Here is a 22772-nt window from a genome sequence, read left to right as displayed (position 1 = left end):
TGGAGATGGAGTTCCCCAGCCCCAGGCTAGCGGGCGGGAGGATGCGTGGATACAGAGATGACACCTGTATATGCAGATGAGGCGCGAGGGCGCACGGATGGGTCAGGTTTCCCGTCTCTTGCAGGCTCCAGATGCTCGAGGCCATCTGCAAGCACTGGGAAGGGCCCATCAGCCTGGCCCTCTACCTGTCGGACGCTGAGGCCCAGCAGTTCCTCCGCTACGCACAGGGCTCTGAGGTGCTCATGGGCCGCCACAACGTAGCCTACCACATCGTGTACAAGGAGGGCCAGTTCTACCCCGTGAACCTGCTGCGCAACGTGGCCATGAAGCACGTGGGCACGCCCTACATGTTCCTGTCCGACATCGACTTCCTGCCCATGTACGGACTCTATGAGTACCTCAGGTGAGGACCCAAGGGGCTCAGGCGCGGGCAGTGCCGGGGCCAAAACCCCCTTTGGGATCGTCGTCTGGTCCAATGTTCCCTCTGTCAATGGGTCAGCCAAGACCCAGAAGGGGACAGCACCCGCCCAAGTCCACCCATAGATAAATGGCCCCTGACTGCCGGGTTCGGAGGGGCAGGTAGGCTATCAAGTGTCTGCATTTTTACGATGGTCAGACTAGAACCCCAGTTGGCCTCATGAAATGTTTATGGCAGAGCTTGGTCCGGGAAGCATCTCCTGTCTCCCAGTCTAACGCTCTTCCTATAGCTTTTATGAAAACATATCATTCCTCTTCCAATTTTGGATCAGACAGCCTTCATCTAACCATTCTAGAAAGATCGCTGCCTTTTCTGGAAAACAAATCAAAGTGGTGGTGATGGCTAACATTTATTGAAGTGCTCGCTGAGTGTCAGGCACTGTTCTGAATGCATGACAAGTGGGATTTCATTTCCTCCCCTTGCGGCGTCCCAGCCACGGGTACTATCATCATTCTTTATGTTCCCGGCGGGAGACTGCGAGCGAGATGGGGAGCTCACACTAAAGTGGGAGCTGGGGTCAGCCGGCCTGACTCTCTGTGACTCCTTCCGGCTCTCCCCATGGGGGCTGGGGTGGGGCAGGCATCCAGCAGCTGGGGAAAGCTCTCAGCTTGGCATAACAAACCATCTGAACCGGAAGGGACTATAGAATTCACCTAGCCCAGAAGTCCCCACGTGAGCAAACTAAAGTCACAAGATGTAAATGGTCAAAATTCATTCTAATCCCTTTTCACTGTCGTTTGTCAACGTGAGTTATCTCTGCTGCCAAGTGAGTACCTTCCCAATCCAGGTACCATGAGGGGTGGTCTGCATCTATTAATTGTCCTGCTGGAGCCACACATCAAGCCCAAAGGGCAGGCATGGTTACCCCCTCCCTTTTATTGTGGTAAACGGTGGGGCTCAGAGAAGCAAAGTAACCTGCTCAGGTGCACCTAGGCTGCTCCAGGATTTGTGAACCAGTATCTGTCGGGCCCCAGGTCTGCAGCCTGCCCTGCTTCATACTTGTCTGGCTGCTCTGGGGTTTATGACTGTCCCAAACAGAGCAGGGTCTGAATTCTCTCTCTCCTGGTCTCTTGCCCTGCCCCACTTCCCTCCCTGTGTGTGTGTGTGTGTCTGTCTGTCTGTCTGTCTGTCTCTGTCTCTGTCTTACTGTCTGTCTCACTCTCAGAAGAGCTCCCACAAGAGTCTTTAAACCTTTGGTACTAAAGCCAGAGCATGGATGTGATACGAGCTCCCTCCCTGCCCTGCTCTCTAGATCAAGGGAAGGCAGGCTGTTCTCTGTCCACTTTCTGAGTCAGGTTTCCTTCCAGGGTTCTCTTGGGATGCCATAGCATCAGTCTCTCCCCTCTGAGCAGGTGGAGTCCCTTCCAGACTATCTTTATTAAGAACAACAGGTGATGAGAAAACAGCAATTCAAAGAGTCACGTAGCACAATGTTCATTGCAGCTCTCTTTACAATAGCCAGGACACGGAAGCAACCTAAGTGTCCATCGACAGATGAATGGATAAGGAAGATGTGGCACATATATACAATGGAATATTAGCCATGAAAAGAAACGAAACTGAGTTATTTGTAGCGAGGTGGATGGACCTAGAGTCTATCATACAAAGTAACTCAGAAAGAGAAAAACAAATACCATATGCTAACACATACATATGGAATCTAAAAAAAAAAAAAAAAAAAAAAAAAGAGATTCTGATGAACCTAGGGGCAGGACAGGAATGAAGACACAGATGTAGAGAGTGGACTTGAAGACCCCGGGAGGGGGAAGGGTAAGCTGGGACGAAGTGAGAGAGTGGCATGGACATATATACACTACCAAATGTAAAATAGATAGCTAGTGGGAAGCTGCCGCATAGCACAGGGAGATCAGCTCGGTGCTTTGTGACCACCTAGAGGGGTGGGATAGGCAGCGTGGGAGGGAGACGCAAGAGGGAGGGGATATGAGGATATATGTATACGTATAGCTGATTCACTTTGTTGTAAAGCAGAAACTAACACACCATTGTAAAGCAATTATACTCCAACAAGATGTTTAAAACAACAACAACAACAGGTGAGCGACCCCGAGTCAACATAACCCTCAGTGAGGGGGGATGTGAGGTGTCTTCCCCAAAAGCGCTGGCTGTGCTAGGGAGCACTATGAATCCTAACTCCTGACCCTGCAGGGACTCCGGGAATGGAGCTGTCTTCCCGCTCCAGCTGAGCCTTGGGATCCCAGTGTGTGGAGTGAGGGCGCCCCCGTGTGGCCAGACAGCACTTTCAGCCCCTGATTCCTGTGAATTGTGAAACCTCTGCAGCTTGCAGCACGATGACAGGTTCTGGGTGTGTCGGGTGGGGCTTCCAAGGGAACAGACGGTCGGGGTGAGGGCTGCCCTCCCCCAGCAAGAGAGAGGCTTCGCTATTGGCCCACAGCCCACCTTCGGGGGCTTTCCTTCGGGAGCACCCGCAGAGACTTCCTTCCAGCCAGTTGAAGGTGAACTGGCCCCATCATAAAAGTCTGTGGTCTCTGCTCCCCCATCCAAAGACTATATAATTTCGCCTCGTGGGCCTCGTGATTTGAAAAACATTACACATGAACAGACTGCGTTTTATGTCGTCTTCCCATGTTTTATTGATCAAAGACGTCAGTGACTGCTAATCGTGACCTTACCCAATGTGAGATAACTGGTATTGCCCATTAATTAGCATTTCCTTACTACACAGTCACCTGAAGTTTGAGTTGGCTTTTAGCCACCTCCTCACAAGAAGGTGTGTGGTTCCCCTCACGCAATTTGAAATATTGCAGATTGCCCCTGAAACCCCATTCCTTTCTTCACAGGCCCTATAGGAGTCCAGAGACCCTGAGTTGAGAATAACTGATCTTGTCCAGTGCTCTTTTACTGCACATGTGAAAACAGACCAGAGGAGCAAAGCGACTTCCGTCTAGAGTGAAAAGATAGTGGAACTTTCCGGATTCTTTCTTCTCCATCCATAGTATCCATTCATTTAGTGAGTAACCATTTATGAGGCACCTGAGGGGCCCCCATCTGTGAACCACACAGATAGGATCTGTGAATCCCAGAGCTTTAGACCAACAGGAATGACAGTTGAGCAAAGGCGCACACTCCGTAGGTACTGTGATGGGTGTGTCCTCTTCCAGGGCTATCAGCCTCATCTGAGGGGGGAGGCCGTATAGGAAAAGATGTCCTGGAGAGGTTAGATCTAAATGGAGGCCTGAGGCTGAGCTGGAGTTTGCCAGGAGAGGGGACGATGTTCCAGGTAGAGAGAGAGAGAGATCCATTCTGGGGAGGCAGGTGGCCAGAGCCCTGATGGGGAGAACAGCAAGAGACGATGTGGCCAGAAATGTAAGCCAGGGTGGGTCCCTCAGGACTTCTCATAAAATACGCTAAGGAGTTTGGGCTTTACGAGGCGGGGTGGGGGCTGGGTAATGGAAGGTCACTGAGAGCATGGCATGACTTAGATGTGCATTTAAGGAAGATCACTCTTGTTGCATCAGGGAAGGATCACGGTCAGTAGAGCCAGAGGAGGTAAGTTAGGGGACTCTTGTGTTCATTCTGGTGAGAGATGTTGGCAGCCTGGCGAAGGGATCAGAGGTAGCAGCAGAGACAGGGAGATGGACCAGAGAGATTCTGCAGCTGAAATCGGTAACTGTCTGCAAAGGTGGCTGGGCTTTTGGAAGGCAAGACAGGGAACCTCTTTCAAATGTTGTCACCTGAGACTTCCTTTTCAAAAGCCTGTACCTAGAAGTCCTGCCTGCTTTGGCCTGTGTCTCGTGCTGGCCCCCTCTTGGTCTGCTGTGCCCACGTCCTTCCTGGACTAAGCAGGATATCATGGCATCGACTCTGAGTGTCATGGTGGCCAGTCACCTGCTGCGACCCTGGTTCCAGCTCGCACTCTGTGCCGGAAGAAACGGTGTGACTTCCAACAGTTCTGTTTTTTTCAACCTGTTTCCTCATTGTGAAATGAATAAATAGACTTATATCAGGAGTCACAAACACACATGCCTGCTGGGGCCAGGACCTTGGCCTTTAAAGGAGCCAAGCATGCTGAGTACAATCCACTAGGGAGACTGGAGCCTCCGTCTCAGGCAGCTGCCACCTGTGCATTCTGATTGTGGAGTTATTGCTCTGGAGAGGGTAGAGGGCAAGGCTAAGGTCCTTATATTTTTCAAGAGGAGCTAGAAATCTGGGTTTTCATGTTTTAATTTTTAGTGTAGACAACTAATTTTTTTTAAATGTAAACACTGTTGACTCAGACCAAACATGTCTTCAGGATGAATAGAACCTTCTCATCCCCATAGACCACCAGTTTGTGACCTCTGACCTTTTTAAAAAAAATTTTAGTGGAGTATAGTTGATTTATAATGTTGTGTTACTTTCTGGTGTACAGCAGAGTGATTCAGTTATACATATATTCATTGTTTTTTAGGTTCTTTTCTCATATAAGTTATCACAGAATATTGGGTAGAGTTGCCAGTGCTATACAGCAAGTCCCTGTTGGTCATCTGTCTTATGATATAGTAGCGTGTGTGTGTGTGTGTGTGTGTGTGTGTGTGTGTGTGTGTGTGTGTGTTCATCCCAAGCTCCTGATTTATCCTCCCCCCGCCACCTTTCCCCTTTGGTAACCATAAGTTTGTTTTTGATGTCTGTAAGTCTGCTTCTCTTTTGTAAATAAGTTTATTTGTATCTCTTTTTTTCATTAGATTCCACATATAAGTGATAACAGATGGTATTTGTCTTTCTCTGGCTTATTTCACATAGTATGATAATCTCTGGGTCCATGCATGTTGCTGCAAATGGCATTATTTCATTCTTTTTTATGACTGAGTAATATTCCGTTGTATATACGTACCACATCTTTATCCACTCCTCTGTCGATGGCCATTTAGGTTGCTTCCACGTCTTGGCTATTGTAAATAGTGCTGCAGTGAACACTGAGGTGCATGTATCCTTTCGGACTATGGTTTTCTCCAGATATATACCCTGCCCAGGAGTGGGACTGCCAGATCATATGGTAGTTTTATTTTCAGTTTTTTAAGGAACCTCCATACCGTTCTCCGTATTGGCTGTATCAGTTTACATTCCCACCAACAGTGCAAGAGGGTCCCCTTTGCTCCACACCCTCTCCAGCATTTATTGTTTGTAGACTTTTTGATGATGGCCATTCTGACCGTTATGAGGTGCTAACTCATTGTAGTTTTGATTTGCATTTCTCTGATAATTGGTGATGTGAAACATCTTCTTATGTGCTTTTTGGCCATCTGTATGTCTTCTTTGGAGAAATGTCTGTTTAGATCTTCTGCCTATTTTTTGATTGGGTTGTTTGTTTTTTTGACATAGAGCTGCATGAGCTGTTTGTAAATTTTGGAGATTAATCCCTTGTCGGTATGACCTCTGACCTTGATCATTTCTAGGAACTAGAATTTTGAGAACTGGTAAGGAATACGATTCTATCAGAAGTCCCAAATAAGCGTGCACTATCCTTTTCATGTGAAGATAACCATATTGACTTGCCATTAGCTTAAGGAAACATTTCTTCTGTGTGAGGTAAGTGTTATGACAGGTGACCAAACTGAGGCCCCAGAGAGGTTAAATCTTAGTGTCAGAGGAGGAAGGTGGCCACCCCCTCTACAATAGCCTGCTCATTAACGGAAGGAGCTAGATCCCTCTCAGAACTCAGGATACCGGAGCAGGCTGATTGGCAGCCCTTTGATTAGACCCCCAAACATTTACCCATATCACCCCTTTTGGGTAGCCTACTTGGTTACCAAAAAAAAGTTCAGCATCATAGCTTCCTGAGCAGTTGCTTAGCAACCAGCTATTATCATAGCAAAAACAAACAGATCAATTGGAAAATAATGGAATCGGTTACATGCATGGGCATAGCTGCAGAGTTTCACTAAAATATCACTCCCACCCCTTCACCTGTGTCTTCTAAAAAATGAGGGTGGAGATGTGCGGTTTTCCCTGATTTCAGAAATGTCAAGTGAAATTCAGCAGGCATGGCGGAAGTCACGCAGACCTGCCTTTGCCTGCAGGTTCTACTGTGCTTATCAAGGATGTGACTCGGGGTTGCTTATTTCGTCTCCCCAGTCCTCTGCTTTCTCAGTTAGTAAAGGGGCTAGTAAATAGCTTCTTGTGGGGGTCTAGTAGGTGTTCAGCAGAAGTTAATTTTCTGTGCTTTGGCCCATTCTCAGCGCTCAGAACTGAACATCTTTGCCAGGCCCCCGCCCATAACCCCCACTGTTGCAAACTGCTGCCTTCAGTACAGCCTGGTGACTTCGTGTAACCATCTCTCTTTTTTTTTTTTAATGAAATGAGAAACTATCTTACTCATGCTCATTCACTCCAAAAACTATTGAGTGAGCACCTACTATGTGCCAGGCAGTGTGCTGCATTGTGACAGTGCTGTCTCTGGATTCGCTCGACCTGCATCTCAACACTGAGCACTCCTTACTCAGCATTTACTGGACCTTGGGAAAGGTACTTAACCCTCAAACTTTCCACCTATGAAGTGGGGATCACATTCTTTCTTCCCTCTTAAGGTTCTGGGAAGGTTAAATGGAATAGTACTTGGAAAGCACCTAGCACATGCCTGGAATGTTCTACGTTCCACAGATAGACACTGTGCATCTGCCATGACCAGGCTCTGTTCTAGGCACTGGGGCTTTCATGGTGCACAGCACAGGCCGGGTTCCTGCCCTCATGGGGTTCCATTCTAGGGGGCACTCCAGCTGCACGCACTGCTGCTGCTCTTGTCATTATCAATACAGGTTCAGAGATCAAAGATACGGGAGCTCAGACTCACAAGAAGACGACCCAGTGTGGGTGGGCTGGGAAGGCCGCGAAAATAGGTGATTGATAGTTCAGTTCAGGCTTTAAGGGCTAATAGGTATAAAGGCATGAAATATCTTGGCAAGTTCAAGGAATGTTCCAGAATGGTAGAGGCCTAGACAGCTCTGTCAGCTGGGACGTCCCACATCCATGAGACTGGGGCAGGTTTCTCGCCTCTTTAACCCAGCAGAATCCTCATCTTTGTTCAGCGCTTGAAGCTTTAAACCTCTGTGCTTTGCTTTGCAAATGTTGCCTCGCTTTCCAGGGGACAAACGTGCCACAGTGGTTGAGACTATATCCTGAGAGTGTACAGGAGTGACAGATTCCAGTTTTACTGTGTTCTCTGCAGGATGACATCTAACCGCCCTCCCCCATCACGTGTCCCCTGGCACATGATGGCAGCTTTGTAAACACTGGTTGAATGAAGGACAGAAATGTGAACAAGGCCAGGGACAGGTGGCGCCAGGCGAGGCCGACTGGCTGCTCGATGAGGGACATAACCAGGTGGCATTCCCTTGTGTACATTCGTCATTTTGTTTCTGCTGTAACGTTTAACATTTATCGAGCACGTATTACAGGCCAAGCACTGTTGCAAGCACTTTCGCATGTATTTTGTCATTTAACCTCATCACAGTTCATTTAACAGATGAGGATGCCTGGGTGAAATAACATGCCCACAGGCACAGAATCACTAAGCGGACGTCTTGCTTATCCTGACTTACCCAAAGGCGTTCTGTGCTTACTGTTTTTATAATATTTGTTTGTTTTATTGAAGTCTAGTTGATTTACAATGTTGTGTTAATTTCTCCTGTACAGCAAAGTGATTCAATTATACATATATATTTACATTTTAATATTTTTTTCCATTTTGGTTTATCACAGGATATTGAATATAGTTCCTTGTGCTCTACGGTAGGACCTTGTTGTTTATCCATCCTATATATAATAATTTGCATCTGCTAACCCCAAACTCCCAGTCCATCCCTCCACATCCCCTTTGCCCCCTTGGCAACCACAAGTCTGCTGTCTGTGAGATTCTGTTTTGTACATAAGTTCATTTGTGGCATATTTTAGATTCCGCATATAAGGGATATCATATGGTAATTGTCTTTCTCTGGCTTATTTCACTTAGTATGATCATCTCTAAGTCCGTGCATGTTGCTGCAAATGGCATTATTTCATTCTTTTTTTATGGCTGAGTAATATTCCACTGTATATATGTGCCACATCTTCTTTATCCGTTCATCTGTCGATGGACATTTAGGTTGCTTCCGTGTCCTGGCTATCGTAAGTAGCGCTGCAATGAACACTGTGGTACGTGACTCTTTTTGAATTATGGTTTTCTCTGGGTAGAGGCCCAGGAGTGGGATTGCTGGATCATATGGCAAGTCTAGTTTTAGTTTTTTGAGGAACCTCCATACTGTTCTCCGTAGTGGCTGCACCAATCGACATTCCCACCAACAGTGTGGGGGGCGGAGGGGGGGGTCCCTCTTCTCCACACCTTCTCCAGCCATTTGTTTGCTGTTGTGCTTAACCTTTTATTGATCCAAACGCCTGATGGGCTGATCTTTACCATCATCATGAGGGCCACGATCATCCCCACAGGCATTGAAGAACTGTCTCAAGCTCTACATGAGATAATCCACTTAATTCGTACAAAACCCCACAGCCCAAGCCCTCATATATCCCCATCTCAGAGAGGATAAAACAGCGGCACACAGATGTAACTTGCTGCAGAGTACGAGCAGGTGAGTGTCCAGGTAGGGCCTGAATCTGGGCAGGCTCCCCCGGGGCTGCCCTCTGAACTGCAAGACCCTTGATGGCCCCTCCCGTTAACCTGCAGCTCACAGCTAAGCCGGGGCAAACACATAGAAAGCACCGCTGGATGTTCAGCCGTGATTGCTAACGGCAAACGGGGCAGTGGGGTAATTAGATAGGAGTGAATAAGGATGTTGAGAAGGACGTGAGATGCTGACTGTAGAGTCCCTGGCACAGAGCCGGGCGCAGTCAACAATAGCTTCTTCTTTTATTAACATGCCCCAAAAGCTCATTCTTAGCTCCTCTCTCCTTCCTGCCCCTCCCTGCCTGAGAGCTTCTCCCTCTGGATGTGTTAATGCCATCAATTCAGGAACCACCCAATTTTGCTGGCCCTGGGGGGCCCCCCAGCTCTCAAGATGGCTCTGCCCCTCTCTGCCCGCATCCGTGAGGTGTCTGTCTTAAGGCACCACTCCCTGTAGGCAGCTTTCTCTCCCTCATTTGCAAGTCCTTTGCTGTTGTCCCCACACACCTCCTGGAAGCCTGTCTGCTGGGAACTCATTTCCTAGGCAACTGTAATAGAATCTGAGCAAACCCCATTCCCTGGCCTCCTGTGCAGGGGAGAGCAGCAAGGCCTGGGGCGGGCTGCGCGCAGGTCTGCCGCCACAGTTATCTGAGCAGATGATAAGCACAGCTTAACTCTGCGCCCTCCACCCTCTCTGCCCAGAGGTAGGTTGCTAAGTCCTGAAAAGTGTTATTCGGATGATTTCCCATTGCTCTGGTTGGAAGCCATGATTCTATCTGGTACTCTTGAAGGTAGGCTATGTGAGGGGTGTGGGGGGCGGCTGGGGACCAGGGGGCTTCTCAGAGCCACAGACACACACGTACACGTGCACATGCACTCACCTGCTCGTACTCTGCTTCTCACTGGTTGATGGTATCTGTGGCCACGGTAGCCCTGCTGCTCCTCACCATCTGCCAGCTGGCTCCCTGGTTCTGTTTGCACCGCGCCCACATAGTTCCAGGAATAAGGCGAAATCAGAAAGGTATGGGGGAAATCTCAGCCTTCTCTTCAAATAGGGACCACCCCAGCTGTGCCCATCTACACCTTGTGAGCCTCACGGGAGGATCCGATGGTGCAGGCAGCCTGTGCAGGCTGGGGAAGGGAGAGAGATGTTTACAAACACCCTCCATGCACCCGGTGTTGTGCTAGGTGCTTGACAGATGTTTTTTGGGTTGTTTGTTTGTTTTGTTTGGGCCGTGCTGCGCTGGCATGCGGGCTCTTCGTTCCCTAACCAGGGATTGAACCCACGCCCCCTGCAGTGGAAGTACAGAGTCTTAACCACTGGACCACCAGGGAAGTCCCCAAATGTTCTTTTTAAATCACAAACGTTATCATTTTTTAAATGCAAAAGATAAACTTGATCACAAGTCGTATGTATTGAAGTGGCAGAACTACCGTTGCCACCCAGCTCTGTTGCTTCCAAAGGGCCCTCTTCACGGTACCACCCTCTCTCTCACATAAGACAACTGCAGATTGATTCCTTCATTCCCTGCGTATTTATTGCATGCCTGCTGTGTGCCTGACACAGTGCCAGAGCTAGAAACGTAACCATGAACAAGGCTCATCCTTGACCTCAAGCCTAGCAGAGCTGGTAGACATATAAGCAGGCACTCTGCATGTTACTACCACTGCCACCACCCGCCATCCTCGGTGAGCAAGAAAGTCCAGGATGAAGCCCACTGTCCCTAATCATTAGAGAAATGCAAATCAAAACTACAATGAGGTATCACCTCACACCAGTGAGAATGGCCATCATCAAAATCTAGAAACAATAAATGCTGGAGAGGGTATGGAGAAAAGGGAACCCTCCTACACTGTTGGTGGGAATGTAAGTTGGTACAACCATTATGGAGAACAGTATGGAGGGTCCTTAAAAGACTAAAAATAGAATTACCATATGATCCAGCAATCCCACTCCTGGGTATATATCCAGGGATAACCATAATTTTAAGAGATACATGCACCCCAGTGTTCATAGCAGCACTATTCACAATAGCCAAGACACGGAAGCAACCTAAGTGTCCATGGACAGAAGAATGGATAAAGAAGGTGTGGCACATATATAAAATGGAATATTACTCAGCCGTAAAAAAGAATGAAATAATACCATTTGCAGCAACATGCATGGACCTAGAGATGATCATACTAAGTGAAATAAGCCAGAGAAAGACAGATACCATGTGATAATCACTTATATGTGGAATCTTAAAAAATGATACAAATGAACTTGTTTACAGAACAGAAACAGACTCACAGACATCAAAAACAAACTTATGGTTACCAAAGTGGAAAGGAAGTGGGGAGGGATAAATTAGGAGTTTGGGATTAGCATAGTCATACTACTATATATGAAATAGATAATCAACAAGGACCTACTGTATAGCACAGGGAACTCCACTCACTATTCTGTAATAACCTATATGGCAAAAGAATCTGAAAAAGAATGGATGCACCTATATGTATAACTGAATCACTTTGCTGTACACCTGAAACTAACACAACATTGTAAAACAATTGTACTGCAATATAAAATAAAAAAGAAAAGTCCAGGACGAACCAGTCCCAAAGAAGATGTAGCCCCATCATCAAGGGGGACACATCAAGGCCAACAGAGGTGGGCAGGGGAGGTGCAGAGAAGCAAAGTTCTCTAATTGGCTGCACACAAAGCCTTAAGAGAAAGTGTGATACTGTTCTAGGGTTTCAAAAACAGACGCGCACTCCAGCACAAATTTCTTTCCCTCCTCCCATTCCTTGTAATATAACTTTCCTGTGAGTGAGTCCTGGGAACTTGTATGAGCATCTCTTGGATTCCTTACAACACAGGGTTGATTAAACAATGGGCTCTCTGACATTTGATGCTGTGGACATCTGAGGCTCAGAGAGCCGATGTCTCATTCTCTCCTGGCATCCTGACAGCAGCCCCAGTGCCTTCGGCCCCATGGTTCTGAGCAGCTTGTCCCTTGTCAGCACCAGCCTCAGCCATTCATTGCACCAACACAAAGAAATCAGCCCAACCACTTCTGTTATAGGAGTGGAAGCTCTCGTGTCTGGAGAGTCAGGATCTCCATCCCTGCCCAGGGAGTAGGGGAAACAAGATGTGTCCAGATGGTAACCAGCATCAAGAGGGCTGATGCAGAAAACAATTACCCTGATCAAAGCCCAAGAGGGGGCTTCCCTGGTGGCGCAGTGGTTGAGAGTCTGCCTGCCGATGCAGGAGACACGGGTTCGTGCCCCGGTCCGGGAAGATCCCACACGCCGCAGAGCGGCTGGGCCCATAAGCCATGGCTGCCGAGCCTGCGCGTCCGGAGCCTGTGCTCCGCAACGGGAGAGGCCACAGGGCCACAGCAGTGAGAGGCCCGCGTACTGCAAAAAAAAAAAAAAAAAAAAAGCCCAAGAGGGTGGGAAGATGTTCTCCAGAATTTTGGGACGTTGTTCTAAAGCTAAGGGCAGCAGGAGTGGTCTTTAGCACCAAGTGCAGAGAAAAGTCAAGAAAGATGAGAATGGAGAAGTCTGTTGGATTTGACAATGAGGGGCCATTGCCAACCTTGGCCTGATCCAAGGAGTCAGAGGCAGACTGTAGTTGTTAGAGAAGCTAGTGGATGGTAAAGAAAAAAAAAAGTCAGTGCAGGAGGCTCAGTAAGCCAGGAGGTCAGCACCCGTCTCTGCACCTCCAAATGCTACCTGTGTTCTGGCCTCTGCCCAGTTAGCTGCTACAACGTGGGATCCACCATTGGGATGCCAGTAAGAAACATCAGCATGCAGGCTGCAGCCTCCTGCCATCTCCCTCCATCCGCTTCCTAACCTCTCCCACCAACTGCCTTAATCCGTGAGTTCCAAGAAGCTCATTGCTCTAGCTGCAAAGTCACCACATTAACAGACTTGGTCCACGTAGATCCTGTGATAATTGATCTTTCCAGGTTATTTCTACACTGGTGCAGCCTTAATTCATACAATGATGATTTTATCATCATCATCGTTTGTTGTTTTAAGGCAAATTAACCTCTCAGAGTTTGAATGTCTTCTTCAGTAAACTAGGAATACTGGTACATATGTCATAGTATATCAGCAATGATTCAAAGAGTAATGCCTATAAAGTGCCTGGCACAGTGCTTGTTACTGAAACGTTGAAGAAATACAAGCACTTTTGATTACTGTTTATTGACCACTCACAATGTACCAGGTGTGTTCTAAGAAATTCAGTTCCCCTGAATCCTATATGCTTTCTTATTTCCAAATTTTGCAAATACCTTGAATCCCCTCCCCTGACTGGCTAACTTCTGCTTTTTTTTTTTTTTCTTTTACTTATTTATTTTTGGTTGAATTGAGTCTTTGTCGCTATGCACGGGCTTTCTCTAGTTGAGGCAAGGGGGCAGGCTACTCTTTGTTGCGATGTGTGGGCTTCTCATTGCACTGGCCTCTCTTTGCAGAGCACGGGCTCTAGGCGTGCGGGCTTCAGTAGTTGTGGCTCGCAGGCTCTAGAGCACAGGTTCAGTAGTTGCGGCGCACGGGCTTAGTTGCTCCGTGGCACGTGGGATCTTCCCAGACCAGGGCTCGAACCCGTGTGTCCCCTGCATTGGCAGGCGGATTCTTAACCACTGCACCACCAGGGAAGTCCCACTTCTCCTTTTTAGAACACAACTCAACCAATGGCATTTTTCACAGAACTAGAACAAAAAAATTTTGAATTTATATGGAAACACAAAAGACCCCGAATAGCCAAAGCAATCCTGAGAAAAAAAAAAAACACACACAGAGCTGGAGGAATCAGACTCCCTGACTTCAGACTACACCACAAAGCCCGAGTAATCAAGACAATATGTTACTGGCACAAAAACAGAAATACAGGTCAATGGAACAGGATAGAGAGCCCAGAAATAAATTCATGCACCTATGGTCAATTTAACAGAGAAAAGACAGTCTCTTGTAATAGTGTGCAGTGCAGATTTGCCTGCCTATGTCTTTCCAATTCTGTCTTCTTAGGTGATAGGTCCAGGAATGGGCCTGCTGGATCATATGGTAGCTCAGTGAAAAGACAGTCTCTTCAATAAGCAATGTTCGGAACACTGGACAGCTACATGTAAAAAAAATGAAATTAGAACATTCTCTAACAGCAGACACAAAAATAAACTCGAAATGGATCAGAGACCTAAATGTAAGGCCGGACACTATAAAACTCTTAGAGGAAAACATAGGCAGAACACTTTTTCACAGAAATCACAACGGTATCTTGGCCTCTCCCCTCGCGGAGCACAGGCTCCGGACGCGCAGGCTCAGCGGCCACGGCTCACGGGCCCAGCCGCTCCGCGGCATGTGGGATCTTCCCGGACCGGGGCACGAACCTGTGTCCCCTGCATCGGCAGGCGGACTCTCAACCACTGCGCCACCAGGGAAACCCACAACGGTATCTTTTTTAATCCACCGTCTAGAGTAACGAAAACAAAAATAAACCAATGGGACTTAATTAAACTTAAAAACTTCTGCACAACAAAGGAAACCATCAAACGAAAACACAACCCACAGAATGGAGAAAATATTTGCAAATGAAGTGACCAACAAGGGATTAATCTCCAAAATATACAAACAGCTCATGTAGCTCTATATCAAAAAAACAAACAAGCCAATTGAAAAATGGGCAGAAGACATAAACAGATATTTCTCCAAAGAAGACATCCAGATGGCCAATATACACATGAAAAATACTCAACATCACTAATTATCAGAGAAATGCAAATCAAAACTACAATGAGGTATCACCTCACACCAGTCAAAATGACCATCATCAAAAAGTTGACAAATAATAAATGCTGGAGAGGGTGTGGAGAAAAGGGAACCCTCCTACACTATTGGTAGGAATGTAAATTGATACAACCTCTATGGAGAACACAATCCCACTCTAAGGTATATATCCAGAGAAAACCATAATTCAAAAAGATACATGCACCCCAATGTTCATTGCTGCACTGTTTACAATAGCCAAGGCATGGAAGCAACCTAAAAGTCCATCACAGATGAATGGGTAAAGAAGATGTGGTAGATATATATATATATAAAATCAATATTACTCAGCCATAAAAAAAAGAATGAAACAATGCCATTTGCAGCAACATGGATGGACCTAGAGATTATCATACTAAGTGAAGTCAGAGAAAGATACCACATGATATCACTCATGTGTGGAATCTTTTTTTATAAAAAGATACAAATGAACTTATTTACAAAAACAGATTTACAGATATTGAAAAGAAACCTATGGTTACCAAAGGGAAAAGGCAGAGGCGGAGGGATAAATCAGGAGCTTGGGATTAACACCCACACACTACCATGTATAAGATAGATGACCAACAAGGACCTACTGTATAGCTCAGGGAACTCTACTCAGTCCTCTGTGATAACCAGTATGAGAAAAGAATCTAAAAATGAATGAATATGTGTATATGTATAACTGAATCACGTTGCTGTACACCTGAAACTAACACATTATAAAACTGTACTCCAATAAAATTAAAACTTTTTAAAAATGTATCATCTTAACCCATCTAGACATTTTTAAGTGTATAGTTTCGTGACATTAAAAGAATATTCTCATTGTTTTGCAACCATCACCATCATCTATCTCCAGAATTCTTTGTGCCTTCAAAACTGAAACTCTGTACCTGTTCTGCTCAGCGCCTAATAATCTTTAGTATACTTTTTGTCTCTATGAAAAAATGAAAAGAACACAGCTCAGTGATGGGAAGTTCCACACCAGAGAGCCTACACTTCTGTCTCTCTCCCTCCCTCCCTCCACTTTGGGCTGGCTCTGTCAGGACAGAGGTTATATCTGTTCACCCAGCTCTGGACTCAGTATTTCTGGTCTGGCTCCATAAATATTCACTAATTAATGAATATATTATCTTAGTTCTCAATAACCAAGCCTGTGAAGTATTTATTATCATCAAGATAAGGAAACAAAAGCCCAGAGTTAAGAAAATTGCCCATGATTACACGATTAGTGAAGTGGTATTGAGGTAGAATCAGCATCGTCTGATGTGGAAGATCATACTCTTTTTCTCACTCTTCAGCCTCTCTTCAAACTGGCAGCCCCTGAGAGAGACCCATTCCCCACATGTACTGAAAATCATTTTAGTAGGCTCCTTTTGAAACATCAGAATATCTGGCCATCCCATAAGGTAGCACCTGTATTACATCAAGGGCCTCGTAACTGACCTCCCGGCTTCTACCCAGGCAACACTACAGTCGGCTCTCAACACAGCAGCAGAGTGATTCTTTTTTTTTTTTTTTTGCGTTACGCGGGCCTCTCACTGTTTTGGCCTCTCCCGTTGCGGAGCACAGGCTCCGGGCGTGCGGCTCAGCGGCCATGGCTCACGGGCCCAGCTGCTCCGCGGCACGTGGGATCTTCCCGGACCGGGGCACGAACCCGCGTCCCCCGCATCGGCAGGCGGACTCTCAACCACTGCGCCACCAGGGGAGCCCCAGAGTGATTCTTTTAATACAGAAAACAGATCCTCTCACTCAGCTCAGAGTTCCCTGGTGGCTCCCCATCTCACTGAGTAAGATCTCAAGACCTTTGTATTAGTTTCCTGTTGCTGCTCTAAAGATGCTGAAAAGGGTCTGTGGAGGCTAAAATCAAGGTGTCGACAGGGCTGCCCTCTGGAGGCTCTAGGGGAGAATCTGTTTTCTTGCTGCTGGGAGACCACCCACATTCTTTGGCTTGTGGCCACATCACTGCAGTCCTCTCTGTTACACTGAATCCACCTGAATAATCCAGAACCTTCCTAACTCAGCATCCCTAGTCACATCTGTGGAGTCCCTTTTGCTGTGCAAGGTAACACAGCTTCAGGTTCCTGGGATTAGGAGGTGGTGATCACTGGCGGGGGAGGCGGGGGAGGCACTTGCCCACCACACCCTTCAGTGATCTGCAAGGCCCTGTGTGATCTGCAGCACCCTCTCCCTCCCCCGTGGCCTTTCTGGTCCCCTTCCTGCACCCTCTCCCTCCCCCATGGCCTTTCTGGTCCCCTTCCTAGGTACTCTCTCTGTTCCTTACTGTGCTCTTGTCATTAGGACCTTTGCACTGGCTGTTTCCTTAACCCAGGTCCCCGCACGGCATGCTCCCTCGCTGACTCCAGGAATTTGGTTTAGATATCCCCTTCTCCATGACGCCTGCCTATTTAAAAGCACAACCCATTCTCCACCTCCGGCGTTCCTAACACCCCTCACCCAGCTCCGTTCTCTCTCAGCAGGTCTCACTTGCCAGCACACTATGTGATGCACTATTTGTTCTTCTCGTCTGTCCCCCACCTGTAAAATGTCAGCTCCACTAGGGCAGGGATTTCTGCCTGTTCTATTTACCAGGGTATCCCAGGTGCTTCAACAGTGCCTGGCACAGAGTGGAACAAGCGAGGAACCAATGAAAGAGCAAAGTGGGAAAATCCAGGGTGGGCGCCAGGCTTTATGAGCGCTGTCAGGCTGGCCTGAGAGGAGGGACAGGCCCTCAGGCCGATGGCCAGCGCACATCAGTGCTTGTCACCGGCCAGGCACGGATTAAGCATTTCATGTGTAGGAACTCATTCAATCCTCACAAACACCCTCTGAGATGAATGCTGTGATCACCATCCCCATCTTTATAGACAGAAACTGGGGAACAAAGAGGCCAAGTAATCAGCCGGGTTGCAAACCTAAGCCTTCCAGCCTCAGAGCCCTCATCTTCACCACTGACGAGGTGACGTCATTAGAACCACACAGTGCATCCCTGTTTCTTATTTCTGAGACACTTTCCCGTAATCTCTTCATGCCAGGAACCTGGGCTGTTTTCCTGGTGACAGAGACTCGCCTCTAGGGCAAAGGAAGAGCGGGAGAGAGTGTGTGTGTGTGTGTGTGTGTGTGTGTGTGTGTGACTCGCCTCTAGGGCAAAGGAAGAGCGGGAGGGTGTGTGTGTGTGTGTGTGTGAGACTCGCCTCTAGGGCAAAGGATGCAGTTAAAGAGAGAGGAAGAGCGGGAGGGTGTGTGCGTGTGCACGTGTGCATGCATGTTTGTGTGTACGCAGTCAGCCGCCAGGGTCAGTCTTCAGGTTTGGTCATTTTAAGCACCAGGAAGCCCACCTATACCTAACAGTGTACTCTTTCGTGCTGTTTCTTCAACTTAGCGCTAAGCCCCATGAAAGCCTACAGTCTCTGCGCACCTCCGTCCCCTCAACTGGCACAGGAAGCCCTGCTACTCACATCGCCCCCACCCCAAACCTGGTCACCAGTTTAACCAAATAGGAGCAAAAAAGGCCATGAACTATTTGCATACTTGAGTAAACTAGCACGAGAGGCTGAGGGGAAAAGATGCACAGGAGAGGAGATGGGGGACTTGGAAGACAGACACCACCCAGCTCACAGTTTGCTACCAGGTCGGCTCCGCCAGACTGGAAGGGATGCATTTACTCTGTCAGAAACACCTGCATTGTTTTTGACGTGAGGAAGGACTCGGGGAGCCGACTGGAGACGAAATCAAATAAACTCTGTTTTCATAGACATGGAGGCTGGGAAGCCAGAAATCTGTCCTGGCTGTGGGCAGCTTGTGGCCTTTTCTGAACCCTCTGCCCTCGTACTTTCTCCTGCACCGGGCCCACCCGGAAGCTGAGCTGGGAAAGGGGCCGCAAGCTCACTTGTTACTCAGTTATTCCAAGTCAGGCGCGTGCCCGGCTCTAAATGATTATTTCATCCTCACAGCAGTTCTGATTGGTAAGAGAGGAGTGTTACCTCCATTTTACAGATGGGGAGCCTGTGACTACAGTGTCGCCAAGGTCACAGGAGGGTGGCAGGCAGGACCTGAACCCGGTGCCAGCTGCCTCTGAGCCACTACGTTCGCTGAGCTCTGTTATACCAGCAGGTTTCTCATTTACTTCTGTAGATACCGAGGGTGTCTTTTACAAGTTTTCAGTCCAGAAATGTTGTAGCAGGTTTGTGAATATTTTTGAAGGGGTCCTGGACAAGCGCAAGTGGATCAATCAGGATTCTTCAGAGAAACAGAACCATAGGATGGTTAGATGGGCTGGATGGTTAGATGGCTGGATAGTCAACTGTGATGACTGGCGAGTTCGAAATCCATAGAGCATGTCAGTAGGCTGGAGACTCAGGATTTCTATGTGACAGTTTGGGGGCAGAATTCCTTCTTTCCCAGTTAAGCTCAGTTTTTGCTCTTAAGGTCTTCATCTGATTGGAGGAGGCCCACCCACATTATCAAGGGTAAGGGCCTTTACTTAAAGTCAGCTGATTCTAAATGTTAATCACATCCACAAAATACCTTCACAGCAACATCTAGACCTGCTTCTAAGGCAAAATGGCGGTATTACAGGAGCCTCTTCTTGAAATAGAAGATAATTTCGCCTCTCATGGTCCCTGTACATAGGGGCAGCTCTGAGCTATGCTTCCCCGTGTGAATCCCTGGCCGGGACCAACTGTTTGACCAACCAGCTGGGCACCACAGCCCAGCCTCCTTGACACATAAAACTAACCATCAGGAACAGCAGTCATCATGTATGTGGTCAGCACCTAGTATGCGCCAGGCACTGCACCAGCACTTCTGCATGCACCGTGCGCTTTTTTTTCTCGTCAAAATATTTAAGCCATGCATGAACTCGGGAGACTCAGAAGGGTTCAGGTGACTTGCCCAAGAGGAGTGGTGGAGTCAGCTAGAAACCACGTTTGCCTGGTTACTGCTGTACCAGACTGCCTTCCCAAATCTTCCGTTTGAATACTCTAGATTAACCAGTCTCAGAGAGATGAATGATGTGACCCAGAACCACTCAGCTGGTCAGAGCTGTGGCTCCAGCACGCAGGTTTCTTGGCTCCCAGGCCAGCCTTCCCACCTCGCCATCCTGCCCTCCCCTGCTTCTGGAAGATTCTGCACTGGACACACTCCATCCCCTGCTAGACTCGCTTTCCAGGTAGAGCATGGCCACAGACCATGCAACTCCAGGTGGTCAGCAGGCCCAGCCAAGGTAGTATGTGCTAGCAGGACACAGTGCAGGAAAGCCCAGGCTGCCATTACCATCTCAAGGAACAGATGTGCTCAGAGTTGGTGCCATGAAACCACTTTGTTGCTGAAACAACTTCATAATGAGACCCATTCAGGACATCAGTATCAAAGCCTCCTTGAACTGAGGCTGAAGCGGACCTATCTAGTGACAAATCCATCTCCGTGGCATTTTGTGTTTTAGCGAGATTAAAGGGAATTTGCAGAAAACACTTGAGAGTCTGATGCTCTCTGTGCAGAGGGAAATAAGGTTTTCTAGGACTCAATTTTGTAGGGCATGCTGCTGACTGGGTCTGCTTACTCTGGGCCTTGCGATATATTGGTGGTTTTGTTGCAAGCAACAGAAACCAGCGCTAGGCACTTAATTAAACTGAAAAGAAATCAAAGGGGGGAAAATGTTGAATGGTTTATCTTACGGAATCCAAGCAGGATTTGGAAAACCAATACTTGAGACCATAATTAACCCTGGGCAGCTCTGGGCCCCTCCGCAGTAGAAGTTCAGAAACCTCTAGAGTGTTGCCTGATGTTAGTGCAAGTCAGCTCTGTGATCTCCAGTCTCTGCATCTGTTCAGATTTCCAAGAGTGAGAAACTAATTTGCTCAGCCCAAGTGTCTGCCCCTGAACACCCGGCCCTGGCCAGGGCTTCACATGTGTCAGCATAGCTCAGAGCTGCCCCTGTGTACGGGGACCATGAGAGGGGGAATTATCTTCTACTCCAAGAAGTGGCTTCTATAATAACTTTGACTGTCATAGTAATTTGGGGTTTTTATAGAGACGTCCATGTTCATAGATCTCTATATCTATTGTGTATGTGTGTACACTTCACCATTCCCTTCATAGTTCAGCCCTCCTAGCCTCCCACTCCATTTCCATAGCAATCGTATCTTCAAATAATTAGCTGCAAATGCAGTCTCAAGCCTCAATTTAGAGATACTTGCCCTTGGGCTTTAAGCATCCTGAGACATTTCAGATGAGAATGTAAGCACCAGGTGGGAAGAGATTTTGGATGTTTTGTTCTGTATTGCCAAGTGCCAAGCACAGTGCCTTGCACGTAGTAGGTGCTGGGTGATTGTTGAATGAATAGCAACCACCCATCAGTGCTGGGACATCTTCCCTCCTTCCTCCAGGGGCTTTGCCATCTTGATCCAAGGATATTCTTTTTTTGTTTGTTTGTTTGTTTGTTTGTTGTTTTTTGTGGTACACGGGCCTCTCACTGCTGCGGCCTCTCCCGTTGCAGAGCACAGGCTCCGGACGCGCAGGCTCAGCGGCCACGGCTCACGGGCCCAGCCGCTCCGCGGCACGTGGGATCCTCCCGGACCGGGGCACGAACCCGCGTCCCCTGCATCGGCAGGCGGACCCTCAACCACTGCGCCACCAGGGAAGCCCCAAGGGTATTCTTTAGACCCATATGTCCCATCCCTAACACCCATATCTGTAAATAAGGTACATACCTCTCCTGGGGGAAAGGTAATGAGCTCCAGCTCTGCCCATGTCCAATGTAGGGTTGATATGAAAGAGAATGCCAGGCCATCAGTGAGGAAACTTTGGGTGTTTGTATAAAGTCATTGCTCAGAGAAAACAAAGAGAGAAATGCAGGCCAGAACGGGGTGACTCAGACCTCTGGTCCTCCAACCGGCTACATATAGCTCATATCTTGGTGTCACTGTTTATAAATCTCCCCTGAAACAGTGACATGAGGGCCGTATATTATTTGGTATATAGTTAACTTAAGCATAAGTATAAAGAGTGAACTGCAACTGATATTTGGAGGATTCCCGTGTCAATTTCCAGCCCACCTCAACCACCACCTTTGCACTGGGAGCTGGTGAGACCCCTTAACCAAGAGTGGTTTCCGAGACCTGTCCTTATCCTGACCTGGTCCAGGTTCCCCCTCATTTGTTGCTTCCAAACCCTGCTGCCGTTCTGCCTGGATTGCCGCTCTGTTCTTGTCCCACGCTGGCCAGGGCTGACATGTTACTTCCTTGTAGGGTGGCTGCTCTTTGCAGACCAGCCCCAGTCCCTGTGTATGCACAGGCTCAAGAGTCCTGTTGAGTAAAAGTGACTTTAAGCGGTGAGCAGTTGTGTTGCTCTGGAGGGCTGCTGCTTCCAGTATTTTTGCAAAACGCCTTCAATGCCTCGCATTACCCCAAGGGACACTGCTTTCTCTGTCTCGGAGATAATGAGCAGACAGCCCAGGCTGGCCTGAGACCTGAGGGTCAGTGGTCTGAGCAGGAAGCCCACACGAAGTATCAAAGCCAGGGCCAAAGAGATGCTGGAAGGTGAAGCCAGGGAATAGGACAGCACTGCAGTGTAATAGGGACCATTTGTCGCTTCCAGCCTGCCACGTGCCAGGTGTACCAAACAGTACTAGTATTTCTGTTACCTTGTCCGGTCTCCACAGCAGCTCAGGGGCGAGTTATTATTGCCCCATTTTAGGGAGGAACCTGAGGTCGTGAGAAGCTAAATCACTTGTACGATATGGCAAGACTCCTAAAGTGGCAGAGCCAGGATTTAAATCCTGTCTCTGTTCATTACCAGCCTCGTGCACTGCGACCTTTCTGGGCCTTTCTCTCTTTCAAAGGTTGGCCACAGAGCTGGGCCATGGCAGATAAATCCAGAAGG

At 47.9% G+C, this 22772-nt stretch overlaps 1 protein-coding gene across 2 annotated transcripts in view; it reads left to right on the top strand.

Annotated features, from left to right (window-relative positions):
- Positions 1-22772, top strand: part of LARGE1 (LARGE xylosyl- and glucuronyltransferase 1) — a 582916-nt gene that overhangs the window by 551044 nt on the left and 9100 nt on the right. The window contains exon 12 of one of the 2 annotated variants that reach the window (XM_059081736.2): positions 125-403. The exons of the other annotated variant lie outside the window; for it this stretch is intronic. Within the exon in view, the coding sequence (XP_058937719.1) occupies positions 125-403 (279 nt within the window). The remainder of the gene's footprint in view (positions 1-124; positions 404-22772) is intronic. 2 annotated transcript variants of the gene reach the window in all.

The sequence above is a fragment of the Kogia breviceps genome, chromosome 12, assembly GCF_026419965.1.
Source record: "Kogia breviceps isolate mKogBre1 chromosome 12, mKogBre1 haplotype 1, whole genome shotgun sequence".
In the NCBI taxonomy this organism is placed as follows: Eukaryota; Metazoa; Chordata; class Mammalia; order Artiodactyla; family Physeteridae; genus Kogia; species Kogia breviceps.
This window is presented reverse-complemented; position numbering and strand designations above follow the sequence as displayed.